The 25,000-nt window shown below is 43.7% G+C and overlaps 1 protein-coding gene across 1 annotated transcript; it reads right to left on the bottom strand.

The window, feature by feature from the left end:
* Positions 1–8,061: 8,061 nt before the first annotated feature.
* Positions 8,062–23,594, bottom strand: chmp4ba (charged multivesicular body protein 4Ba). The gene is made up of 5 exons (XM_031301370.2): positions 23,237–23,594; positions 12,298–12,475; positions 11,232–11,346; positions 10,090–10,216; positions 8,062–9,958 (listed from the first exon to the last, which is right to left on the bottom strand). The coding sequence occupies exons 1-5, from the start codon at positions 23,418–23,420 to the stop codon at positions 9,894–9,896; spliced, it is 669 nt and encodes a 222-aa protein (XP_031157230.1). The 5' UTR covers positions 23,421–23,594; the 3' UTR covers positions 8,062–9,893.
* Between the last annotated feature and the right edge of the window lie 1,406 nt (positions 23,595–25,000).

Raw genomic sequence — 25,000 nt, 5'->3', positions numbered from 1 at the left:
CCCGCTGCCTCAAGATAGCAATACTCCCAGAATGCACCTGAACACACCTCCCTGTAAGACCAGAATGCACCTGAACACACCTCCCTGTAAGACCAGAATGCACCTGAACACACCTCCCTGTAAGACCAGCACGCCCATGGGCCACAGTTGGGCGCAGGTGCATTTGTTATTTAAACAACGTGGGCACTGGGCGGTAAACTGACAACTGGGTCGGTCTTAAACTAGCAAAGACACTTGCGTCGGGCTTTGCGTAGCGCTGCTAGGTGCGAGATAGGACCCATATTCTATAAACAAAGCATCAGGCTGTCTTTGAGATTTCACATGAACAACAGTTAAAATGACTCAGGCTACCGAAGAATACCATAACTCCTCTGTTCAATTAGGCCTAAGTGAAGCACCCCAAGCTTCCATCCTTAACCGTTTTGCCAGCAGCGTGTTGGCATTTGAACAGAGTGCTGTGTGTCCACAGTGTGTGCAGACTGCAGTTACAGGATTGCCTGAAGCCTCTTGGAGGAGCAACACTTAGGTTTTAGTTGTTGATCTCCCTGCAGGGGAAACGGTCTCTAAACATGTTCTGTTTGAGCTTCAACTTTACTCTGCAAACAACAGTGTATTGGAAGTTGCACATGGAATTGCCTCCAGCCTGAAAATAAACAACAAGAACTTTGCGATTAAAATGTGAAAAGGTGAAGTGAAAAACATGCAGCTGTTACTTGCATCGATTCAGAATAAAACCAAAGGATGCAGCCAATGGTCAAGTGTGACTTTGCTTAAGATGCAAAGGCGCTATACTGTCAGCTATTCCATCAACCAATAGATAATCTCTCTCAAGGGTTAAAGACGACACAAGGGTTAACAAACAGCCATGTATATGGGCTCTCAGTCTCTCCACTGCTGGCTCTTCCAGTTTAACAGGAGAGAGGAGCGAGAGAGGTTAGGATGGTGACCGGCCAGAGAGGTTAGGATGGTGACCGGCCAGAGAGGTTAGGATGGTGACCGGCCAGAGAGGTTAGGATGGTGACCGGCCAGAGAGGTTAGGATGGTGACCGGCCAGAGAGGTTAGGATGGTGACCGGCCAGAGAGGTTAGGATGGTGACTGGCCAGAGAGGTTAGGATGGTGACCGGCCAGAGGGGTTAGGATGGTGACTGGCCAGAGGGGTTAGGATGGTGACCGGATGGTGACCGGCCTAACCCCTCGAGGACATTATTTCTTCTTCTTGCGTTGTCACCCCAGCGGGAGGTGAATCGGTCGTGCTATTAACGTCATCGCTACACAATTTCTTAGTAAAACCAAAATGAATTAAACTGCCTTGTTTTCCCTTTGCCATGGCTATATGATGCTAACTGCAGAATGGATTTCAAGGACTTTACGCTCCGATTAACAGCCTCCCATGTTTATATTTTTCCTACGAATCTTGGAGTTAACATCCAGTCTATGGTTAACACGTACTAAACATGAGTTGAGTTTGCACCGCAGCGCCGCCACGCCTTGATGCTCTTGTATAGTTATCTTTATTGAAGTGAATTAGGTTTAAATCGCCGTCATGCATGAATGAATGATATTTTTGCAATTTTAGATATAATAATCCACGATGATCATTGAAAACTGAAATTGCACATCCAAATGACACACTGTTAATAATTTTAAAGACCCCCCAAAATGTCATAAATCATGTATTCAGGGGAGCCCATGTCTTATTAAGGGGAGCCGAGCTCCCCCTAGCTCCCCCGTAGTTCGCACCCTACGCATATGACGTGACCATTCGCATATGGAAACATCCTGGTGTAAACAGGAAGCTGATTGTCTAACGTTACTCTGCGGTTGAAAATCATGAATGTATAATTTCAAAATATAGCAAATACTTTGGAGACGCGAGGCATAAATGTAGCAAAAGATATTTGTCGAAAACGTAGTAGTGTGGATGTAGCCTGAGTGTGATGACATCAGTGTTCGTGCTTCCCCATTGGCCGTTGCCCTTTCAAAATGTATTGGCTTTGTTGTTGTTGCTGCCACCCATTTCAACTGTTGAAGAAAATAACAAATAACTGCCTAATGTAGTATAAAAAGGCACATTTTCCTGTTAGGTTATGCAGTTGCTAGGGTTCTCCTGTTTTACTGTAGTTTGGTCAGAAGGGGCCGCACTGACATGACAGACTGATCTCATGAAGTGGCGTATGTATGACACGCCCATTTCGTATGCCATTATTGGCATGTTATCAAGACGCATACTCACTTTTTAGCGTGTTTATCAACACCGTTTGGCCTCCATTGACTTACATTACCTTGTGATTGCGTGTGAATTGACGCCGTAGCGAGTAGTATTTAAGGGACAAAATCCGAATAGGGAGGTTGGTCTGGGGGGAGGATGGAGATAGGTGGAAAGCTAACGCTAGCCGGCCACCTCTTCCATCAATCCTGCTTGCAAGTGTCCGCTCATTAGACACCAAACTGGATTACATCCAACTTCAACGAAACTCCCAACGCGAGTTCAGAGACTGCTGTGTTTTTGTTGTTGTGGAAACATGGCTGAACAACAGTGTACCGGACTATCCAGCTACCAGGCCGGCTGCTCTGTCACTGGGTAAGACTAGTGGAGGTGGGCTGTGTTAACACGGACTGTTGCAGAAATTAGCTGCTTGTATCCAACAAACTGGTAACTGCTGCTGGAGTTTGTGACTGTTAGACGCCGACCATTCTACATTACACGCAAATTTACGGCTGTGTTTATACTCGGTGTTTACATCCCACCAAGTGCTAATGCTAGTATGCGTTAGCTGAACTTTACGGAGCTATCAGTGAGCTCCAAAGCACACATCCATATGGACTATTTATTGTTGCTGATGATTTCAACCACGCAAATCTCAAGAAATTTCTTATATTCAACCTTCACCTCACTGTGAACCTAACTTATAACAATCAGTGCTCTGTTACCAGTCTACTTCCGTCTGTCCTGTCCCTTGTCTGTCTTAAATGCTCTACTTTAAGTAGTAACTGCACTTTATGTAATGTCTATAATGCAATACAACTAAATGTAGCCTGTCTTGTATGTTGTTTTTATATAATGTCGTTTTTATATATTTTAAATGTGTAACACTACTTGAGCCACGGTGAAACGTTGTTTCGTGTATATCAAGGCCGCCCAATTTGGGGCCGTGGGCCAAGTTTGGCCCTTGCTCTCTTTGTTTTGGCCCGCCATGGATTTGACATATTCATGCTGATTCTCCTCTTATTTTAAAAGTAATGACTATGAAACGTACATTTTGTGCAGTTAAAAAGTACGTAATCTGAGTTTAATGGCAATGTAATGCACAGTGCTGGTAAACTTCCCATTTAAATTACATATGTACGTTTTATCTACGGAGAATGGCAAGAATTACTGTATTCTTCAACATCGACATTTATTTTTGGCCCGTGGCCTTCCATCCTGATACATTTTGGCCCTTCGTATGAAAGAATTTGGGCACCTCTGGTGTATATGGTTGAAATGACGATCAAACACACTTGAGTTGACTTGACTGTCTCTCTGTAACCGGTAGGCGTGGCTTGGGAGTGGCCTCGTAGGGAAGCGAAGCAAGTGCATTCTGGGAGTTGAGGTCTTTCATCCACATGAGCCAAAAACACATTTTCTGGCTTTTCTCGGTCTAGAAGGCACCAATTTAAAAAAATAAAAATCACATTTCTACTACATAAATGACCCAATTTAATTTAAATACATATTCATCTTTCCAGCGGTGAAATATCCCTTTAAGAAAGTGGGCGTGTATGTTTACGCAAAGTCATGATGTCACGTTGGAAATGAGATAGGACCAATTCAGAAACAGTCTGAGAATGAAAATCTATGGCTGGAGTGTAGAGACTATACCGTGAGCCAAGAGATACAGGAAAAGCCTGGGGTTGAAGAGGCTAAACTGAGCCCACTGGTAGAAACACTATCCTCCAGCTAATTTAGGAGCAGGTTTCAAGTCTCACAGGCTTGAGTTTAAACTCTTACTCAAGTCTATAGTACATAACAGTCCACTGTCACCAATTCTCTTTTCAGGTTTTGAAATATTTCACTCACAGGGGATAATGTTTCTCCTCATAAATAGGATTGTTTATATTATATTATTATTTATAATTATTTATATTATCTTTAATAACTTTATTGTTATGAATGCAGTCAGTAATACAGCTGCTGGTGCAAACCACAGGTGGCAGGTGTTTTGATATAAGTATTATAAGGGAGCAATACATCAGCATAATAAAGACTTCCATTCCTAAATTACACACAAAGCATGGTGGCCCAATGGTTAGCACTGCCAGCCAGAAGGTTCTGGGTTCGAATCCCGGTGGTTCCGGGCCTTTCTGTGTGGAGTTTGTATGTTCTCCCCAACGGTTTCCCCCATCGTCAAAAAACATGCACTAGGTTCTCCAGTCAGTGCCTTTGAGCAAAGCACTGGCTCAGATCTGGAGTTGGTCCCCGGGCGCTGTGATTGGCTGCCCACTGCTCCCTTGAGGGATGGGTTAAATGCAGAGAATGAATGTCACTACATGTATGTGTATGTGACAATAAAAGTACCTTTACAAAACAAATAGTTCAGGTTACAGTGAGCACCAGTGTTAAACCTTCGCTCACCAATATGACAAAAAAGAATGTCGTTAAAAAGCTCAGAACAGCATGTTTGTGCCTCATTTGAGACAAACAACACCGTTAACTTTGTGTAAACATGCAGATCCTATTAAAGGTATAAAAGTTCACATTTCTTCAACTCCATAATCCTCTTTTTAACATGTTCAGTAACAGCTTTGAAGAGAGGGAGGCTTATGCAGTTGAAGAAATACCTTTTATAGCAGAGGCCATAACCAGACTCTGGTCCATTAGGCTGGTCCTACCAGACTCTGGTCCACTAGCCTGGTCCTACCAGACTCTGGTCCACTAGCCTGGTCCTACCAGACTCTGGTCCATTAGCCTGGTCCTACCAGACTCTGGTACATTAGGCTGGTCCTACCAGACTCTGGTCCATTAGCCTGGTCCTACCAGACTCTGGTACATTAGCCTGGTCCTACCAGACTCTGGTCCATTAGCCTGGTCCTACCAGACTCTGGTCCACTAGCCTGGTCCTACCAGACTCTGGTCCATTAGCCTGGTCCTACCAGACTCTGGTCCACTAGCCTGGTCCTACCAGACTCTGGTACACTAGCCTGGTCCTACCAGACTCTGGTCCATTAGGCTGGTCCTACCAGACTCTGGTACACTAGCCTGGTCCTACCAGACTCTGGTCCATTAGCCTGGTCCTACCAGACTCTGGTCCACTAGCCTGGTCCTACCAGACTCTGGTCCATTAGGCTGGTCCTACCAGACTCTGGTACACTAGCCTGGTCCTACCAGACTCTGGTCCACTAGCCTGGTCCTACCAGACTCTGGTCCATTAGGCTGGTCCTACCAGACTCTGGTACACTAGCCTGGTCCTACCAGACTCTGGTACACTAGCCTGGTCCTACCAGACTCTGGTACACTAGCCTTTTGACCACCAGCCACTGTGGCAGGTGGATTTTTAAATCCACCTGCCACAGGGACTTTTTACCAGCCACTTTTTTTTTGCGTCATAAAGGTGAAAAACAGGAATTGCTGTGACTCTATGATCCTGTCCTGTCCTATTGATGGTAGCCTGCCTTGATAATCCTGCATAGGGGCCCGGTGTTTGCTCATTACGCCACTGATATAAGAGATGAGATGACAAAATCAGGAGTAGCCTACGCACACCACAACAACAACAAAACACTGGTGAATGCACACCATAACACATTAATGTTTTTTGTATAGTTCTTAAAAATAAAAAAATAAAAAGGAAACTTGTTTTGGGGAGAATAATACTTATTACTATTAATTCATTACTCTGGGCTGAGATTTCCTAGGAACCAAAAAGGCTCAGGATGCTGCAAATGTTGGTATAATATGAAAACAGCTGGTGGATTTAAGACACAAAATAATAATTTATTGAATGAATCAAATATGAACATATCTGTCACTGTCATTGGCTTGTTAATCTTTACATTGTTAGTTCATTTCCTATCCTGGCCTGGGACACATTCATACGGTTTAATAAAGTACTTATTGGACTTTAACTTATCATTGCACTTACAATAACGTAGCTGTCCTCAATTTAGGTCATCCTGTACGTCTCATCTGCGTTTTTTCCTGCATCCACCGTGTGCGTTTGTGTGTGTGTCTGTGCGTTTGTGTGTTTGTGTGTGTGTGTCTGTGTGTGTGTTTGTGTGTGTGTGTCTGTGTGTGTGTTTGTGTGTGATTGTGTGTGCGCGTCAGTCGCGGGGGAAACGGAGCAGCCCCGCCCACTGCAGAGAGCCAACAGATTGAAACAGCAGCGCTGACTTTAGAGTGAAAAATCGTTCCAGCGTACATTGATGTTAAAATGTATACAGGTTGGCAGGACGGTCTGAAATGTTTTGACGGTCTTTCGCTGTACGTTTTGTTGGTAAATGTGAGATGTTCGAGTCACACACACGTCTCGTCTTCATATCAGAAACTAGGAAATTAAAGTGCCCATATTATGAAAAAATCACTTTTTCTGGGATTTGGGGTGTTCTGTTGTGTCTCTGGTGCTTCCACACACATACAAACTTTGATAAAAATCCATCCATGGTGATTAGAGTGAGATACAGTTTCTGAATGTGTCCTGCCTTCAGTCTCTGGGTGAGCTGGTCAAAATCAGCACGGCTTGTGACGTCACAAGCCGAAACGAGCAGGCTAACCGCAACCATTAGCTCGTAGCGTTAGCATGCTAACGCTATGGCTAACGCTAGCATGCTAACGCTAGCATGCTACCTCGTTCTCAATAGCAAAGCACTGCTACAACACACACAAGTTCACCATAATCTACAAAAGAACTACTTCCATGTGCGCCCTCATTTAGAAGTCTCCCAGCTAATCCTGCCTTGTAACTGACCCAAGTTGTAGAAACAGCCTTTCTTTTACTGTCTATGGAGCTAGCTAGCTGACATGATCTACATCTGAGCTACTGGGCATGTGCAGTGCAATCAAAGATAGTACAGAAGAAGAAGAAGAAAAGAGGTCTCACTCTGTAGCTAAAACAGAGACCAGCTGAAAAGAGGATCTGCAGCAGTGAGAGAGAGCGGTGCAGTACAACACAAATATGGTGTTTTTTGAAAATTAAACCATGTAAACCTATTCTGGTACAACCTTAAAATACAATTATGAACCTGAAAATGAGCATAATATGGCTGCTTTAACTTTACCCGTTCTCACTCCCGCTTGGTCAGTGGCTGCACGTGGGATGCTGGGATTGTGTGAGTAATGAAAATGTGATAGGGGGCCCCGGCTGTCAATCAGTGTCTTCCAGTGATGCAGGCCCCTGATTGGACCAGGCCCGTAAGCAACGGCGTACCCTGCTTACCGATAGTTACGAGTCTGAATCACTCAATTCTCATTGGCTACCTGCCAATGTGGCAGGTAGATTGACAGTTTCACCCGCCAATCACAAAAGTTACCCGCATTTGGCGGGTGGGTGGGTGCTAATTTCATGCCCTGCTGGTCCTACCAGACTCTGGTCCATAGTAGCCTAGGGTTGGGTACCGAAACCCGGTTCCACTACGGAACCGGTAGGAATCGGACCGGATTAGAACGCAGATTTCGGTTCCACTTAATGTGTGGACTGAAATATTTTCCCTCTGTTGCTCCAAAACAGACGTAAAAGCATATTAACCATTCACTGCATGTGATCGCTAGTTAACATATCACATCTCTGATGTCATTTTTCAGTTTTTTCGAGAATCAGTTTAGGAATCGGAATCGGAAAAATCCAAACGATAGCCAACCCTAGTGGAGTGTAAGCACAAAATGGAAACACTCAAGTACAAGTGCTTCAAAATCTTCCTTAAGTGTAGTATTTGAGATGAGTGGAGGCGATCAAGACAAAGACAAGATAGACTTGTAAATACCAGGGTACACTGCCAGCTATACAGAACCACGGTCCAGGTGACCGCTGATGAAAAAGGCATGAAAGGTGAACTTGTTTCTGACACATAACAGACACAACAGTGACCATACCTGCACCCCAACTTTATTACCATAAACTGTATACAACCCCAGTCACAGAGCAAGATGGCTGCCACACAAAATCTGAGCAGAACTGGCTACAGGTCACATTGTTTCTGTAGAGCCAGATAGAACGGGAGGTAAACAGGTAAGAAGGAAAGCAAACACTATTGGAAGTTTCTTTGTCTTTAAATATCAGGACTGGGGTTGAGCCACTCACACATAAGGTGATTTTGTGTTACAAAAATGAGCACAACTTTCAAGTAACTATTTCATTTATTTAAAGACTTAGGTCATGTTTAAATTACAGTCCATTTGATTCTGGACCAACCCCAATCCGTCCATTCAGAAACGTGTCTGCTGATGAAGGGAGGGAAGAGTAGCTGCAGCCATAAGTAATGGGGCAGTGAGTAGAAGTTTTATTATAAAGACCAACATGGAACCAACATGTCTCTCTGTGTTTAAATAAGGTTTGCAGTACAGGTGAGTCAAGAGCAAATGAAAAATAAATCCAGCTCATCATCTCAATTTGACTAAATATTCACAAGAGGTCACTGTGTCAAAAGGCTGAAAAAAACACCACACACCCACTCACCCACATTATCTTTAAGTTGAACCAATCTAGGATTACATCACTGTTAAACCACAGGACAGAGAAGGCGCTGAAGGTGTCAGGCACGTGAAATTTTAAATTGAGGGACAGAGGCCTTCCAAGGTGTTATAATGTGCCCTCTGTCAGCCATATTACAGGTCCACATCACAGTCACAGGCTAAAAAGGTTGGGAATCACTGAACTAAGGAATCAAGTAAAGCTAAGCTTGTTGGTATAAACTCTTACGTTGGTAAATAAGCCTGCTAGCTAAGAGCTACATTTCACTAACACACAGGAGAATTGTTACTGAAAATTCATATCTCATATCTGTTAAATAGAGGCAAATTTTTCTCATGTTTGCTTAAAAATCTGAGAAATGCAGCATGGATTCAGTATGAGCATTCAAGCCACTGGTTAAAACCAGGAACTGGTGCAACTGTAATGTCCAGTAATGGAAAAACAATACTCTACTATACTGACATTTTAGGAATTGAACCAGAGTGCCTAATGAGTGGTCAAGATGTTGCCTGTGGACATTTCAGTAGGAGATATGGCTGACAGAAGGATCCAACCCTGGATCCTCCCTTAACAACATGTTCCCACTGCTGTAATATGGAATATGTATTTTGTAATGTGACAGCATTTCAATGAGAAAGTCCTACATTGTCATCTTTCAATCCTTGCTGAGATTTAGCAGAGATGTAGTAGATGGGTTGTCGTCATCTTTGTAGAAGAGCAGAGAGATGACAACACAGGAAGCAGAAAAATGGCTGAATCATGTTGTCTTTCTGTTGGTGCTATTTTCCCACGCATCGGTTTATTCTTCACATTCCTCCCAGTAACAAACCTGGTCCTGTTCCTCCTCACACCCGTGCCTAGAAGTATGCACTTGCACTCTCCTGCCCAAAGTGTGCATTCATGTCCTCAAAAAGAGAACTTGGATTTTCGTAACCACAGGCATGACATATGCTTTCCATACTCTGTGTACAGCTGGAACGAAGGGATGTTACTGTGACATTAATCAAAGAAGAGAAAAGCCTGGGTTCATTTAATTTGAAGTCGCAAGTGCATACTTTAGGTTTGGGGTATGGTTAGATATTGGGACGTAGGCTTTAAGAGAGAGTAGCATGCCTGCAGTCAGCTCAGCAGCCCATAGTCCCTGTCTCTCTTCCAGATGTCTGGGAGCAGCCTGGTAGCACAGAGACAGACAGGAGAGGGGCACTAGCTAGCTAGCAGGGCAAGCTAGCTTAGTTAGCCGCCCAGGCCTCGAGGTCCGCCATGTCGTCCTCGTCTTCTTCCTCCTTCTTCTTGGCTGAAAAGGAACAAACATATTTAATTCTGTCGATGTGTGGGCTTTTGTGATGTGGTGTGCAGTAGGTATGTAGCATAGTGGTGTTGTGTGTGTGTGGATTTAATAGAAAGTGTATTTAAGTGCTAGAATACCTGGTCTAGATGGTAGTGATGTAGACGGTACGCTGGGGAGAGGGACGTCCTCTGTTCCTTCGATTTCCAGAAGGTTTTTGTCCAGCTCTTCCTGTTCCAGCTCCTCCAGCTCAGCCATTAGCTCATCCTGAACACACACACACACACACACACACACACACACACACACACAGGCACACACAGGCACACACAGGCACACACACACACACACACACACACACACACAGACACACACACAGGCACGCACAGGCACACACACACACACACAGGCACGCACAGGCACACACACACACACACAGGCACACACACACACACACACACACACACACACACACACACACACAGGCACACAGGCACACACACACACACACACACACACACACACACACACACACAGAGAGACACAGACACGCACAGGCACACACACACACACACACACACACACACACACACACACACACACAGGCACACACAGGCACACACACACACACACACACACACACACACACACACATAATTAACCAAGGAACCAGGGTTGTGTAGGTACACCACAGAAAGGCTAGTTTCTCTCATCTGAGTTTTCTCCATTATATTCTAATGTGAGCAGCTGCAGCTGCCAGTGTGTATTAGCTTATGTAGACATTGTGTGCATCCTGGTTATGTTATTAATTATTCATGACAGTTGGGCAGAGCTACAAAGAGCAAAAATACACACAATATTGCATTTTTCAATATTTATGGGTCACCAAGTCAAGTCATTCCAGTCTGATGTAAGTCGACTCGCACGTCCTCATTTTTGCAGCTCGAGTCCAAGTCTTGAGTCTACAGCTCTGCACAGATACACATGTACAGTAGAAAGTATCTTCTCTCTGAGTTACAACACCTAAGACTAATAAAAGGATGCAAACAGGGACATGCAGGGGTCCTAATGTTGATCCTAGAGTCTACCAGGGCTTGTTGGCTGAGTGAATGAAGCTGTACACAAGTTGTTGCAGCTGTGTGATATTTTTGTCTAACCAACTGCCGATGTTTAGCACTACAACTTCTGCCTAACAGTTCCAGCAAGGGCCATCAGGAAATATAACCCCCAGAGCAGGTCAGCTGTATGGCAGATGAATTTAGACTCTGGTCTATGTTCTCACCTCGTCGAACTCATCTCCGAAACCGATCGGCCTGGAAATCACGTCTGAGATTTCTTGAGCCACTTCTTGTTGCTCTGTGATGTCCGCCATCAGATCGTCCACTTTGTCTATGTCCCTGTGGCACAGGAGGAAAACACACGTCTCAGTATAAACTAATGATGGACTACGTGATAGATAGACCAGTCCTTCCAGAGAAATGTGGAGTTTTTTTGTGATTGTTTTGGGCTAAACACCTTGATTATGCGTCACGTTTTCTTAAAAAATGTGATGGAATATGCGGGATATTTATGAAATTTTATGTGATGAAAGTGCGGGAACTTTTTAACACTGCGGTTTCATCGTGGCTTCATCGCGGGGTTTGCAGCTTTTCGATGATGTTCACGTCGCGTAATTACGTCACTTCATAACGTTCCCATGGCAACAGGGGAAAACGGCTGCTCTTGTGTGAAGTAAACGCAACATTTTTCAACTTTCTGCTAAGATATGTGGGACTTTTTTGCAATGAAAATGCGGGGATTATGAAATCATGCAAGCCCCGCATATTTTGCGCGGAAATCAGCAATTTATGCAGCGAAAGAGCGGCGTATTTGAAAAAATGCGTCCCCCGAAATAAATATGCAGACTTTGGCTGATTATGCATTGAGTTATGAGATCACATGATCAGGTTTTTCTGGAGGGACTGGAAGAAAAACCAGGAATGACAAAACAAGCCTAGTAGCCTATTGTAAGTGGGCAGTAACTCATTATACTTACTTCATATAACATACCTGCAAACTCTGAACATTTTATACACCCCCCCCAGTAGGCTAACGTTACCTGCTGCCAAGTGTAGTGTTAACTAGCTAACGGTAGGCTAACGTTACCTGCTGCCAGGTGTAGTGTTAACGGCCGTATTAGCACCGGGTCTCAGACTCCCCCAAAAAAAATAAAAACTCTTTGGATCTACATGATTCACGTGGATGACATTTTCCTACGGCGGTTTTCGCCGAAAAGCGCCTAGTTTGCAGGTATGATATAAGAACTACTACGAGAACGAGCCTGTAGCCTGCTTCTAAATGTCTCTTACATGTTTTCGTGTGCGGCCTTCATTGCCTTGGCGGCGTAGCCCATGTTCTTGAGCACTTCTGTGTTGGTGTTGGCGTTCTCTAGCGCCTCCCTCTGGAACTCAATGGTGGACAACGTGCCGTCGATCTGAGCCAGCTGCTTCTCGTATCTCTTTTTCCTTTTCAAGGCCTGTAGAGCCGCTGGACAGAAGAAGAAAGGGTACACCGTTAGTTCAAGAGACAGCTACTATGAGTCGCAGCGTTAGCCTAGACCGGCGGGGGAAGGTGTGTAGCCACAATCACAGAACACAGCCTCCCTCTCTCCCCTTCTCTGCAGCTCTTAGTTATGCGGTTATAGTTCTAGACTACCGGGGTACCTCCTTGGACAAACTGAGCTTCTCTCTCCTCTCTCTTTCCATCTGTGTGTATTCGTGTCCCAGAAATGGTTGTTACTGACATAGCTCTGGGGAGCTTATTCCCCGGAGTCCTTATGTTCTTTTTCCACCCAGCATCATCATCTCGGATCATGATGGCACCTACATCATGGTGGCAGCTGTCGCCGTGGTCCTGCTCTACGCCCTGCTCTGCCCTATTACATCCTGCTAATGTTGTGGGAAAATGTGATAAAATCTGTTTTTAATTGAGTTATGGGAAATATACAGTGTACAACAAATATGATACTAGATAAAAGATGATATGTATTTTAGTTTGTGTAAGGAAGAGACCTCCTCCCTTCTTGGATCACTTTCAGCTGTCGCTGTGCAGCTGCAAACAGCCACAGAAGGCTGACCATTGTTGCAGCCTCCGTAGGATGGCTGCCGCTGTTGCCGCGAAGAAAGCTAGGGCACCAAGCCCCAAACGCCTAAGGCGCTCGAAACGCAAGATCAGCTAAATGACTTCATCTAGTGGAAAAATCCCAAAAGAGGTGGTCTTAACCTCGAAAATAGCCAATTGAAGATTTACACGCATGCTCTGAGGGTGATCATTGGAGCGTCCCTCAGGAGGAGGGTCTTCCTTGTAGAACGATATAAGGCGATGTTACTCCAAGGACCGTTAGCCAGATATGTCCGCACCTTGCTCGGGCTTTCCTGTGTGTTGATTTACCTTCGTGCACATTAAAGCTCTTTTTCTCATCTGACTCCCACAACTTCTGTGTTCACTCTTTTACGACTTTTAATCTTGTTGTATTTTGAACAAAAAAAGAAGAGCAATCACGAAGTTACAGCAAGCGTTGGAGTCCGCGCCGTTATCTGGCCTTGAGCCGCAGACATTTAAAATGTACTTCTACACTATGCTCTGCAATGCCCGGCTTCGACTTGCTAAGTCCGGCCAATGCCCTGCCACGCCCTGCCGTGCTCTACGACACCATGAACTATTATAACTATTACAATATCTGTATTGTGACTATTATTGCCACTGTTCATCACCCCCCCCAACCGGCACCGTCAGACACCGCCTACCAAGAGCCTGGGTCTGCCCAGGTTTCTCCCTAAAAGGGAGTTTTTCCTCACCACTGTCGCACTAAATGCTTGCTCTTGGGGGAATTACTGCAATTGTTGGGTCTTTGTAAATTATAGAGTGTGGTCTAGACCTACTCTATCTGTAACGTGTCCTGAGATAATTCCTGTTATGATTTGACACTATAAATAAAATAAAATTGAATTGAATACTACTCCTTATGGAAGAGACTGCAGACTCTCAGACTGCGTATGTTCTCCCAATCAAACAATCCAGTGGGTCTTACTTTTAAGGTCTTTTTTTAACGGGTTAATTAGGGTTTCAAACGCGAAGCTTCCAGTTAAAGCGTGAAAGAAAGAGAGACAACAAGACAGTAGCACACATAACTGAAGACAAATTCTGTCTGCTTAAAGACTGTGCGTTTGATAAGCCTTCCAGCGGACATTGGAGCTGCGCCATGAAGATGTGACCGGTGGACCAGCAGCAGCATCTTACATTGTGTGAGTGGTTGAGTGCAAATTAGGAGCAGGAAGAGCTGTGCTGGACTCTTCTAAGCCCCTGACACACCAACCTGACAGCCGACCGTCGGCAGAAAAGTCAGTCGGACTGATCAGTCTCCCCGAGGTCCAAGAAGTGCCTCAGAACACACCGAAGAGACGCCGACTTGAGCGTGTAATACGTCTCCATAACAGCAGGCGGCGCTAATCTGTATTGTCACCCAAAAAATGAAAACCGGCAGCTGATTGGAAGAACGCATCACGTGGGTCTGGCTGCTCCCCGAGAAAATTAAAACATTTTAAGTAGGGCTGGGGTTAAACGATTATTTATTAAACGATTAATCGGGCGAATATTTTATCGATTAGTCGACTAATCTAACGACTAATTGGACGATTAATATAACGATTATTTTTCTGTTGCTCGATTAATAAAAACCATAATGGTTTTGCACAGCAAAAAATCTTCTGCTTTAAACAAAATAAAAAAAATACAATTATTTTACTGTTATACAAAATGAAAGGCCAGCCTGTTTACTCTTTTACAGTACCAACATAACTCTCTTGTTCAAAAAATTCAAAAGTTGTAGTGCAAAAAAAACACAGCTAGATCTAGCAGCTGTGCACTTTGGGGCAAGCTGTTTTTTTAGGACTTTTTGCAGGACATTGTGCAATGTTTTGGTCTCCCACGTGTGTGTGGCGAGCTGTGGCGACGCAAAAATATGAAGTCGACGTCATTTTGATGTTGATGCGTCGACGTCATGGACGCGTCGCTACAGGCCTAATTTTAAGAGAGAAATAGGCCGTGCAGTTGCTGAATCTGTCTTCATTTCAGATCGTCAGTTAGAAAAATTTTAAGCGCTGCCTGGAAGGCGACGTTGGGGGCTTAAAACACCAAACACCGCCCTATGTAGCAAACAATTATTTTCATTAGCGATTAATCTGATTAATCTTTTTTCTATCAATCAAATGATCATTCAACCCATAAAAAAGCCGAAAAAGGAGCATCTAAAGTTCTACGAGCTCGAGGTGACGTCTTTACATGTCTTGTTTTGTCAGATCAACTATCTAACAACTAAATATATTCAATTTACAATTATGTAAAATAGAGAAAAGCTAATTATCACATTTTAAGCTGGAACAAGTTAATGTTTGGCATTTCTGCAATTTTGCTCCTTAAACTCAAGTCTCACAACTGTTGTCAGCTCTCTTAGTTGATATTTTACATTGACGGATTATTTGGTATGTAGCATTTCAGTATCTTTCTGTGCACACATCTCTAAACCAGAAAAACAAGGAATTCCCCGTTGGTGCTGACGTGGGAAATCACGAGTCATCAAGGGAGCCGGTGAGCTAAACCAGCTGAGTCATGTGTGGGGAGGGAGGCAGGTGATGTAACAAGAGATAAGTGTGTGTGTGTCGGATTACAGCTTACTTTTAGATTAGATAGAAGTTACATACGGTTTAGCTTTAAAGGGAAAGGTCTGACCTCGAGCCAAACACCCCCCAGAAGCTTTGTTCCCTTGGTCTAACACTGGTTGAGTTAGCGCTAACAGCTAAATGGCTTAGTGCAGGCGCTAATGGATCCAACGGTATATCTTGTAAATTACCCCACTAATAATTAGGGATGTTCTGATACCGATACCAGTATCGGTATCGGCTCTGATACTGCCTAAAACGCTGGTATCAGTATCAGGAAGTACTGGAGTTAATGCACCGATCCGATACCACGTAATAAAGCCCTAAAGAAAATCTACGTTAAAGTAGTTTATGTATGTTCTCTTTCCGTTATAACTGACTGTCAACAACAACAGCTAAATGGCTTAATGCAGGCGCTAATGGATCCAACGGTGTATCTTGTAAATTACCCCACTAATAATGCCCGGAATGGTACCAAACTTCTACAGTAGTACAAATAGGTTCTGTACTCATAAAACAAAGCATTGGAAAGTTTGTAAGTACACCAGGACGGCAGAGTTGCGACGGTTGCGCGTGAATTCCCTGCTATTTGAAAACAAAGAAGATGGCTGCTGCTGCTGGTGAACAGCGGTCTTTGGAGTCGGCTTTGGCCGCGACTCTGGAAGACTTGGAGTTCAGCTTTTCTTTGAGAAAAGAACAAAGAACGGCCCTGAAGTCATTCTTAAAAAAGGAAGATGTGTTCAGAGTTTAAAGTTGAATCTATCAACTAGCGTTGCTCTGATTGGTTGGAGAGCTATCCTATTGGTGCAGAGGGAATTTGAAAGACAACCGTTGATCCCGCCCCTCGGATTGAGCCCAGCCAATGGGGAGTTCCCAGACAGGCTAGCTTGCATGGCTTCTCATACTGAATGGGGATACTGTTGATGTGTAGCTGTGCTAACGTCTTGCTGCATTCCTGTAGCTCTGCATGGCTAACTGAGAAAGCTTCTTTGTTGCTTTAGCTGTCTGTGTAGTATAACATGTACTAATATCTGGCTGACTACTGTCTGTGTAGTATAACATGTACTAATATCTGGCTGACTACTGTCTGTGTAGTATAACATGTACTAATATCTGGCTGACTACTGTCTGTGTAGTATAACATGTACTAATATCTGGCTGACTACTGTCTGTGTAGTATAACATGTACTAATATCTGGCTGACTACTGTCTGTGTAGTATAACATGTACTAATATCTGGCTGACTACTGTCTGTGTAGTATAACATGTACTAATATCTGGCTGACTACTGTCTGTGTAGTATAACATGTACTAATATCTGGCTGACTACTGTCTGTGTAGTATAACATGTACTAATATCTGGCTGACTACTGTCTGTGTAGTATAACATGTACTAATATCTGGCTGACTACTGTCTGTGTAGTATAACATGTACTAATATCTGTGTCTGTGTAGTATAACATGTACTAATATCTGTGTCTGTGTAGTATAACCTGTACTAATATCTGTGTCTGTGTAGTATAACCTGTACTAATATCTGTGTCTGTGTAGTATAACATGTACTAATATCTGTGTCTGTGTAGTATAACCTGTACTAATATCTGTGTCTGTGTAGTATATTATGTACTAATATCTAGTTGACTTCTGTCTGTGTAGTATAACCTGTACTAGGGCTTTGACTTTTGCCCAAAAATCATATTCGAAGTTCGTTTGTTTATGAATATCAATATTCGAATATATTAAAATATTTATTAATAATATTTTGACCATTAAATGCCTTCAGTAAGGCTTATATTGGTATCAAACTTGGTATATGTTCTGTCCACCAGGGGGCAGTGTATCAGTCAGTAGGCGTGCAATGATGTTGTTAGAAGAAGAACACACTGCCACCACTGGTTTTTAAATTAAAAGTCAGACCCTGGATTAAACACAAACAATATGCTTTCAACAGGAAGTTCGGATATTTCACCGTAGCCTACGTAAGTGGTCTGATGGAATACTTTTGCGCTGGTGTGTGCGTCGAGCCGCGTGTGTGTGTGTGTGTGTGTGTGTGCGTCGAGCCGCGTGTGTGTGTGTGTGCATTGAGCCGCGTGTGTGTGTGGGTGTGTGTGTGTGCGTGTGTGTGTGTGTCTGTGTGTGTGTGTGTGTGCATCGAGCCGCGTGTGTGTGTGTGTGTGTGGGTGTGTGTGTGTGTGTGTGTGCGTCGAGCCGCGTGTGTGTGTGTGGGTGTGTGTGTGCATCGAGCTGCGTGTGTGTGTGTGGGTGTGTATGTGCATCGAGCTGCGTGTGTGTGTGTGTGTGGGTGTGTGTGTGTGTGTGTGCGTCGAGCCGCGTGTGTGTGTGGGTGTGTGTGTGCATCGAGCTGCGTGTGTGTGTGTGGGTGTGTGTGGGTGTGTGTGTGCATCGAGCCGCGTGTGTGTAGGTGTGTGGGTGCGTGTGTGTGGGTGTGCGTGCGTGCGTGCGTGCGTGTGTGTGTGTGTTAGAGTGAGAGAGTGACGGTGATTACCGGTAGCTTCAGAGCGAGTAGTGACTCTAGAGTCATAGTGAGAGAAACAAAGTGTCTCCTCTGTTCTTTCTGACCACGGTGAGACATCTAGAGCAGGAGAAGTTAACCCAAGTTAACCCTCTCCTTGATCTCATGTTGTTTTAGAGGAGGAGAACCAGGAGAAGTTAACCCTCTCCTTGATCTCATGTTGTTATAGAGGAGAACCAGGAGAAGTTAACCCTCTCCTTGATCTCATGTTGTTATAGAGAAGGAGAACCAGGAGAAGTTAACCCTCTCCTTGATCTCATGTTGTTATAGAGAAGGAGAACCAGGAGAAGTTAACCCTCTCCTTGATCTCATGTTGTTATAGAGAAGGAGAACCAGGAAATGAGTCGGGGGAAATGCGCTACCAAGCCGCGGCCGAGCGACGTGCGTCGTGCGACGTGTTTACATTTTGAAATGCGTGAAAAAGCCTCGGATTCTGAATTGAAAACAAGGTTTACAAGCAAACACATTTACAAAAAAATAATGCCCATAACAGGTTCGAAATTCGAATATTAAGGGCTGCCTAATATTCGTTCGAATATCAATATTTTTTTTAATATTCGAATATCGAAGTTCGGAGTCAAAGCCCTAACCTGTACTAATATCTGTGTCTGTGTAGTATAACCTGTACTAATATCTGTGTCTGTGTAGTATAACCTGTACTAATATCTGTGTCTGTGTAGTATAATATGTACTAATGTCTTGCTGTTTCCTGTATCTCTGGTCTAAAACCAGCTGGCCAGAAGGACTACAGTTGAGAATCAGCTGAATCTGAAGGTTAGGGTCAGTTGGAACGTAAAACACGGACTAATACGGACTTGGAGAGCCATCTGTTTACAGCTTGCTTACACACACACACACTGATATATAATCAATGTACTGCAGGTGGTTGGTGTGGTCCACCAGGAGCCAGACATAAACCGAACGTTCAGTTTCATGAGATTATACGAGCACCTGGCCCTATTCCTGGACTGATAACATCATTACCCAATAACACACAACTCAGGATTACATTATCTCGGTCACAGAGCTGCATTCAAATCACCCTCCTTATATTTCACGTCAATTCTGTGACCCTTTTCCTGTTGTCTTGCTCTTTTCTACGGACCACTTGACAACCTCAGAGGCATTTTACCAGTAGTGACCATCAGGGTTCAACATTAGCACCATCCACCAGCCAAATCCTGGTAAAATATGCAAGTGGCTGGTAGATTTGCTTCACTCACCAGCCAAAACAACAATTGTAATCTAGTGAGTGGCTGGTAAAATTTGCTTTTTGGCTGGTGGACGACAAAGTAAATTTTGAATCCTGGTGACCATCCCTATGCCCAAAAACGGATTTACAAGTGAGGGCCGTTTTGTCTGTCACGTTGTCGCTTCCATGAACTCGACTCTAGGGCTGCAACTAACGATTATTTTCATAGTCGATTAATCTGTCGATTTTTTTCTCGATTAATCGATTAGTTGTTTGATCTATAAAAAAACATGGTGAAAAATGTGGATCAGTGTTTCCCAAGGGGGTCAGCGTCTCCTCACAACCCGAACCTCCTATGGCGCCATGTTGATGCTACCAAGCCATCACCTCCCGTTAGCATCCCATTGACTGCCATTCATTCTGACGTCACTTTGACAGAGAATAACTTTACATCTGAAGAGTTTAAAGACTCTATTTGTCCATTGTTCATTTCTAAAGAAACACGACAATGTATAAAAGGCTCCATTACCTTGTACCTCACGTTATGGCTCCGTAGCAGACGTTTTTATAAAAATAGGCTAACGATTGGGTCATAACCACGAGACTTACTGTCTCATAGTAGAGGAATTACCGTATAGTACAGGAGAAGCTCTCAGGCAGTTTGGACTTCCATTAGCTGTTTAAGTTTAATTACTAATGTTAACTATCATTGTAGTGATCAATAATTAGCCTGTGTCTATGTTATCTCCTTACATATACCTACGCTCTCCGTCTCTGCTAGATTGGGAATGATTGAGATTTCTCTTGGGACAGCTACCAGAAGACTTCCAACTTTCAGACAGGTTGCTCACGTCACATCTACGTCTTCAAGCTCAGTTGGAGGCTGCTCAGTAACGCTCAGCCATCACCGGGAAAGAGACTTCACTGGTCTCCGTCCAGAGACACGGGACCTGCTGGTCCATTATATATATATACTGAATATGGTGTTCCCCAAAGCCTAAGAGGACGTCCTCAAATGTCTTGTTTTGTCTAAAACTCAAAGATATTCAGTTAACTGTCCCAGAGGAGAGAAGAAACTAGAAGATATTCACATTTAACAAGCTGGGATCAGAGAAATCTTATTTTTTTTTTAATAAAAAAATGACTCAAACGATTAATTGATTATCAAAATAGTTGGCGATTAATTTAATAGTTGACAACTAATTGATTAATCGATTCATCGTTGCACCTCTACTCACATGAAATGTAGGCCACGTGAGCCGGTTACCGTTACTGAGCTAATGATCCATTAACTGGCTATTCTGGTGTCATTTTAACTACAGAAAAACAGCATTTTGATGATGGTTGCCTGTAAAACATATTTAGGAATATGCTGATGACATACTGTTGTTAGTTGCGGTTACTTATGGCATTTTTATCAACCTGATGTTATTCTTCAGTTCTTTCCTAAATCAACTCTCTGTTAGACTGGGTACACCCAGCCTGATCTGCCGGGGGTTTGATTCCTCCCTGCAGCTCAGACTGGAAACCTGTACATTTATCTATCCTGCTTCCGTTACAAATCTGTGGGGACCAATCACAAACTGGCCTATCCACCTGGCACGCTATTGGCTGGTTTAAAACGCTGACGATAGAGAAGCGACCGAGCAGCTTCTTGTTTACATTCAACATGGCGGCCACCGAAGGTCAGCAACCGTTGATGCCGCTGTCGCTACTACGTCACCCAGATCGTTGCTCTGATTGGTTGAAGGACTATCCAATGGCGTACAGAGTTATTGAGCTATGTCCGTTGATCCCGCCTCTTGTGCAGTAGAAAATCCAGAGCAGACTCCCCAGACTAATGTTCAGTCTTAAAAGATGGAGCTTGGTCTGCTGATAGCCAGACTAACTCTGTGTAACTTGGAGAATAAAAACCCAAGTGGAAAATGTTAAACAAAGCCAAAGGGCCTTATTAAAATACCTAACGCGGCCGCCCGGATTGGTAGAGCGGGCACCCATATATAGAGACACCGACCTGCGTCCCTTTGCTGCATGTCATTCCCCCCCTCTCCCCCTTTCATGTCCTCAGCTGTCCTGTCAATATAAAAGGCCTAAAAATGCCCAAAAACAATAGCTAACGTCAAACCGCATGAAGGATGTAAAGTAGTAAAACCTGAGAGAGATGCTGTTATCATGGTAGGTTTGCTTTGAGGAATTGATGTATTGTGTGTATTGTTATTCCTCCAGTGTTTCCCACACACACACACACACACACACACACACTAATTTGTGGCGGTGCGCCGCACAATCAACACCAGCCGCCGCACATTGCGTTTCGTTATTATTTATTTTTTAACAGTATTTAAAACACGCAGCGTATTAGTTCAGCTGCATTTCCTTTCCCTGCTCTCCCTCCATCTCTCTGTCACTTACGTCACACACACACACACACACACACACACACACACACACACACACACACACACACACACACACACACACACACAGCCCCTCCCCCCGTGCAGTGTCTGTCTCCATCAAAACGAGAGAAGACGGAAAAAAATCACAAGTTCATGAAAGGTTGGTATCTCGTGAACACCTTTACACATTCACACATTAAAAAGTGCTATAAAAACATTTTATATTCTGAATACCATGTTGTCAGTGTGTTAATGTTGGAGTCCCGACCCGACTCTTAGCAAACAAGCGATTGCACCTGCTTTAGAAAGTTAACTAGTCGCAAGTTTGCTGTAAAACAAATAGCTTTCTAATCTGTGGGAAACACGGTCATCCCCTGACTGGAGGGAGGCTCACTGATAGGATGAACAATGTTGAAAATCAGGTTGCTTGAAACTGGAGTCCGTGGAATAAAGAACGGGACTTCTAAAACCAGCTGTAACTGACCTCATAGTGGGAGCGTTGTGTCTTTGATTTGCGGTTGCATGACAGTGCTCCCAGCAGCCACAGCTGCCAGTTTGGCTGTATGTAATTAGGGTGTGTCATGTTGTATACGAGGCCCAAAATATCACGGTAAATGAAGTGTTAAAACTCTCCTGAAATACTTCTATTAGAGCTGAATAGTAGTACAATTACTTCACACCATGTTGGCTTTGGATTTTATTTAACAAAACAAATTGTGAACTGTGTAATGCAACATATAACACCACAAACATGAGATTTATTTTGGGTGCTAATGGTTCAAATATATTTTTTAAGACACAACTAGAGGTGTTGAAATTAATCAAATAATGGATGCATGGGATCGTGGACGTGTTTACTATTTAATGTAGGCCTAACAACCTTTCTGTTTACATATTCTGGGATGTTTTGCACATTCAGGAAGAGCCACGTGCTCAGTGCTGTAGTTTTAATATCCAGTTTATTTAGTATTAAAGCACTGCAGAATGTTTGGTTTTTGAAGCTTGAAAAGTAGTATATGATATAGGAGATATACGAGAGATATCACGATATCAATATAATATCCATATACTGCCCAGCTCTAACTGGTAGTATTAGTACCAACACTGCCCTTAAAAGACCCATTTAGTGGCCGGGTTGGTTCAGCGGTAGAGCTAGCGCACATATACTGAGAGGTGAATGCCTCGACTCAGGGGTCCAGGGTTCGAGTCCGACCTGTGATGATTTCCTGCATATATCCCCCCCCCCTCTCTCTCTCCCCTTTCTCACTGAGCTGTCCTGTCAAGAATTAAAGGCGGAAAGCCCAAAAATACACATTTAAATGGAGTTCTATGCGACCGTGTAGGACAGACGTCAGGTAAGCGGCAGCCTGTCAACTGCCAACTTCCCGGTTGCTTTCCTGCCGTTAGCCTGCGGGCTAACTAACTAGCTAACTAACTAAACCACGGACTTCAGGAGCTTTTCCTCACCTCGTTTGTTCTTCGTGCCGTTCTTCTTGGCCGTCATGAGCTCCTGGTCGATCTTCTTTTCTAAGAAGTCCTGTTTTTTGGCCAACATCTCCTCGGTCTCGCGGAGTCTCTGGATAGCTTCCTGGGGTGTCGGCGCCTTGCCTCCCTTACCCCCGCTGCCGAACAACTTACCAAACACCGACATGTTGTTAGCAACTGTAAACAACAACCAGTGTGCTAACCGTACACGAACAGCCGGTACTTTGTGTTAACGGACAGGTATCGTTAATCGTTAAAGTGCTCTGACTGTCGTCGCCGAGCCGGAGGGCTGCCGCTGCTGTTGTTGTTTTGTCTCTTCTTCCGCTATTCCAGAAACGTCTCGTGATGTCATTACGTCAGCGCTGGTACGTGACTCACACCGTGACGAGGCACGTCTCTCCTGTCATGCTGTCAGGGGGAATTTCACAACTGAGCAAGACGTGTTATTAACTATGGTTATTAATGTAGTCTATTTTGGTCTTGGCCCCACTTTTGTATTCTTTGGCGAGATGTCTGCACGACTGCACATCAACATTTTACAATCAGAAACCATATTTATTTTCAAAAACGAAATCAAACAATTACTACATTACTTACTATAATAGAAATTGTATAAACTAATAAATAATAATAAAAAAAAAAAATGTTACAACTGGGAATCAATTCAAAGAAAGACTGAAGTTACATCTGAAAGGTACTTCGTCCAGTCCTTCCAGAAAAATGTGGAGTTCTTTTGTGATAGTTTTGGGTTAAAATCCTTGATTATGCGGCACAAACACGGTTTGCAGCTTTTCGATGATGTTCACGTCGCGTAATTACGTCACTTCATAACATTCCCATGGCAACAGGGGAAAACGGCTGCTCTTGTGTGAAGTAAACGCAACATTTTTCAACTTTCTGCTAAGATATATGGGACTTTTTTGCAACGAAAATGCGGGGATTATGAAATCATGCAAGCCCCGCATATTTTGCGTGGAAATCGGCAATTTATGCGGCGAAAGTGCGGCGTGTTTGAAAAAATGATATATAAATATTAACATAAATATGCGGACGATGGCTGATTATGCATCGAATTATGAGATCACATAATCTTAGAATATATGCTTCCCTCCTGTCAACATGAGGATGGGTACTGCTCTCAACACTATTCTCAGTTGGCATAATGAGCAAGACAAGATCATATGTTTCCACATTATTTGGTAGGCTATTGCCCAAAATGAAAACTTGTGAAAGAGAATAAACTGAGAGTTTATACACCAGTCTGTGGTTTAGAAGATGGTGGGTGATCATGTATGTTGTGACCTATGATGTGTCTGTTAAAGGGGAACTATGCAGTTATTTTAGTTTTTAATGTACCTTAACTGAACAGTTTCGGAGTCATTGGAATGGTTAGATGACTTTTTTTGGGTTGAATGGTGGTCGTCTCTCCCCCGTAGCGCCTGTGAGCTGAAAAACCCTCACAACAGCATCAGGAATTATGGCGTGATATCAGGAAGTATGGCGTGATATCAGGAAGTATGGCGTGATATCAGGAAGTATGGCGTGATATCCAAGGGGGTCAGCGTCTCCTCACAACCCGAACCTCCTATGGCGCCATTTTGATGCTACCAAGCCATCACCCCCCGTTAGCATCCCATTGACTGCCATTCATTCTGACGTCACTTTGACAGAGAATAACTTTACATCTGAAGAGTTTAAAGACTCTATTTGTCCGTTGTTTATTTCTAAAGAAACACGACAATGTAT

The sequence above is a fragment of the Sander lucioperca genome, chromosome 6, assembly GCF_008315115.2.
Source record: "Sander lucioperca isolate FBNREF2018 chromosome 6, SLUC_FBN_1.2, whole genome shotgun sequence".
Classification (NCBI taxonomy): Eukaryota; Metazoa; Chordata; class Actinopteri; order Perciformes; family Percidae; genus Sander; species Sander lucioperca.
Note: the sequence above shows the minus strand (reverse complement) of the source record. Positions and strands in the feature narration are given on the sequence as shown.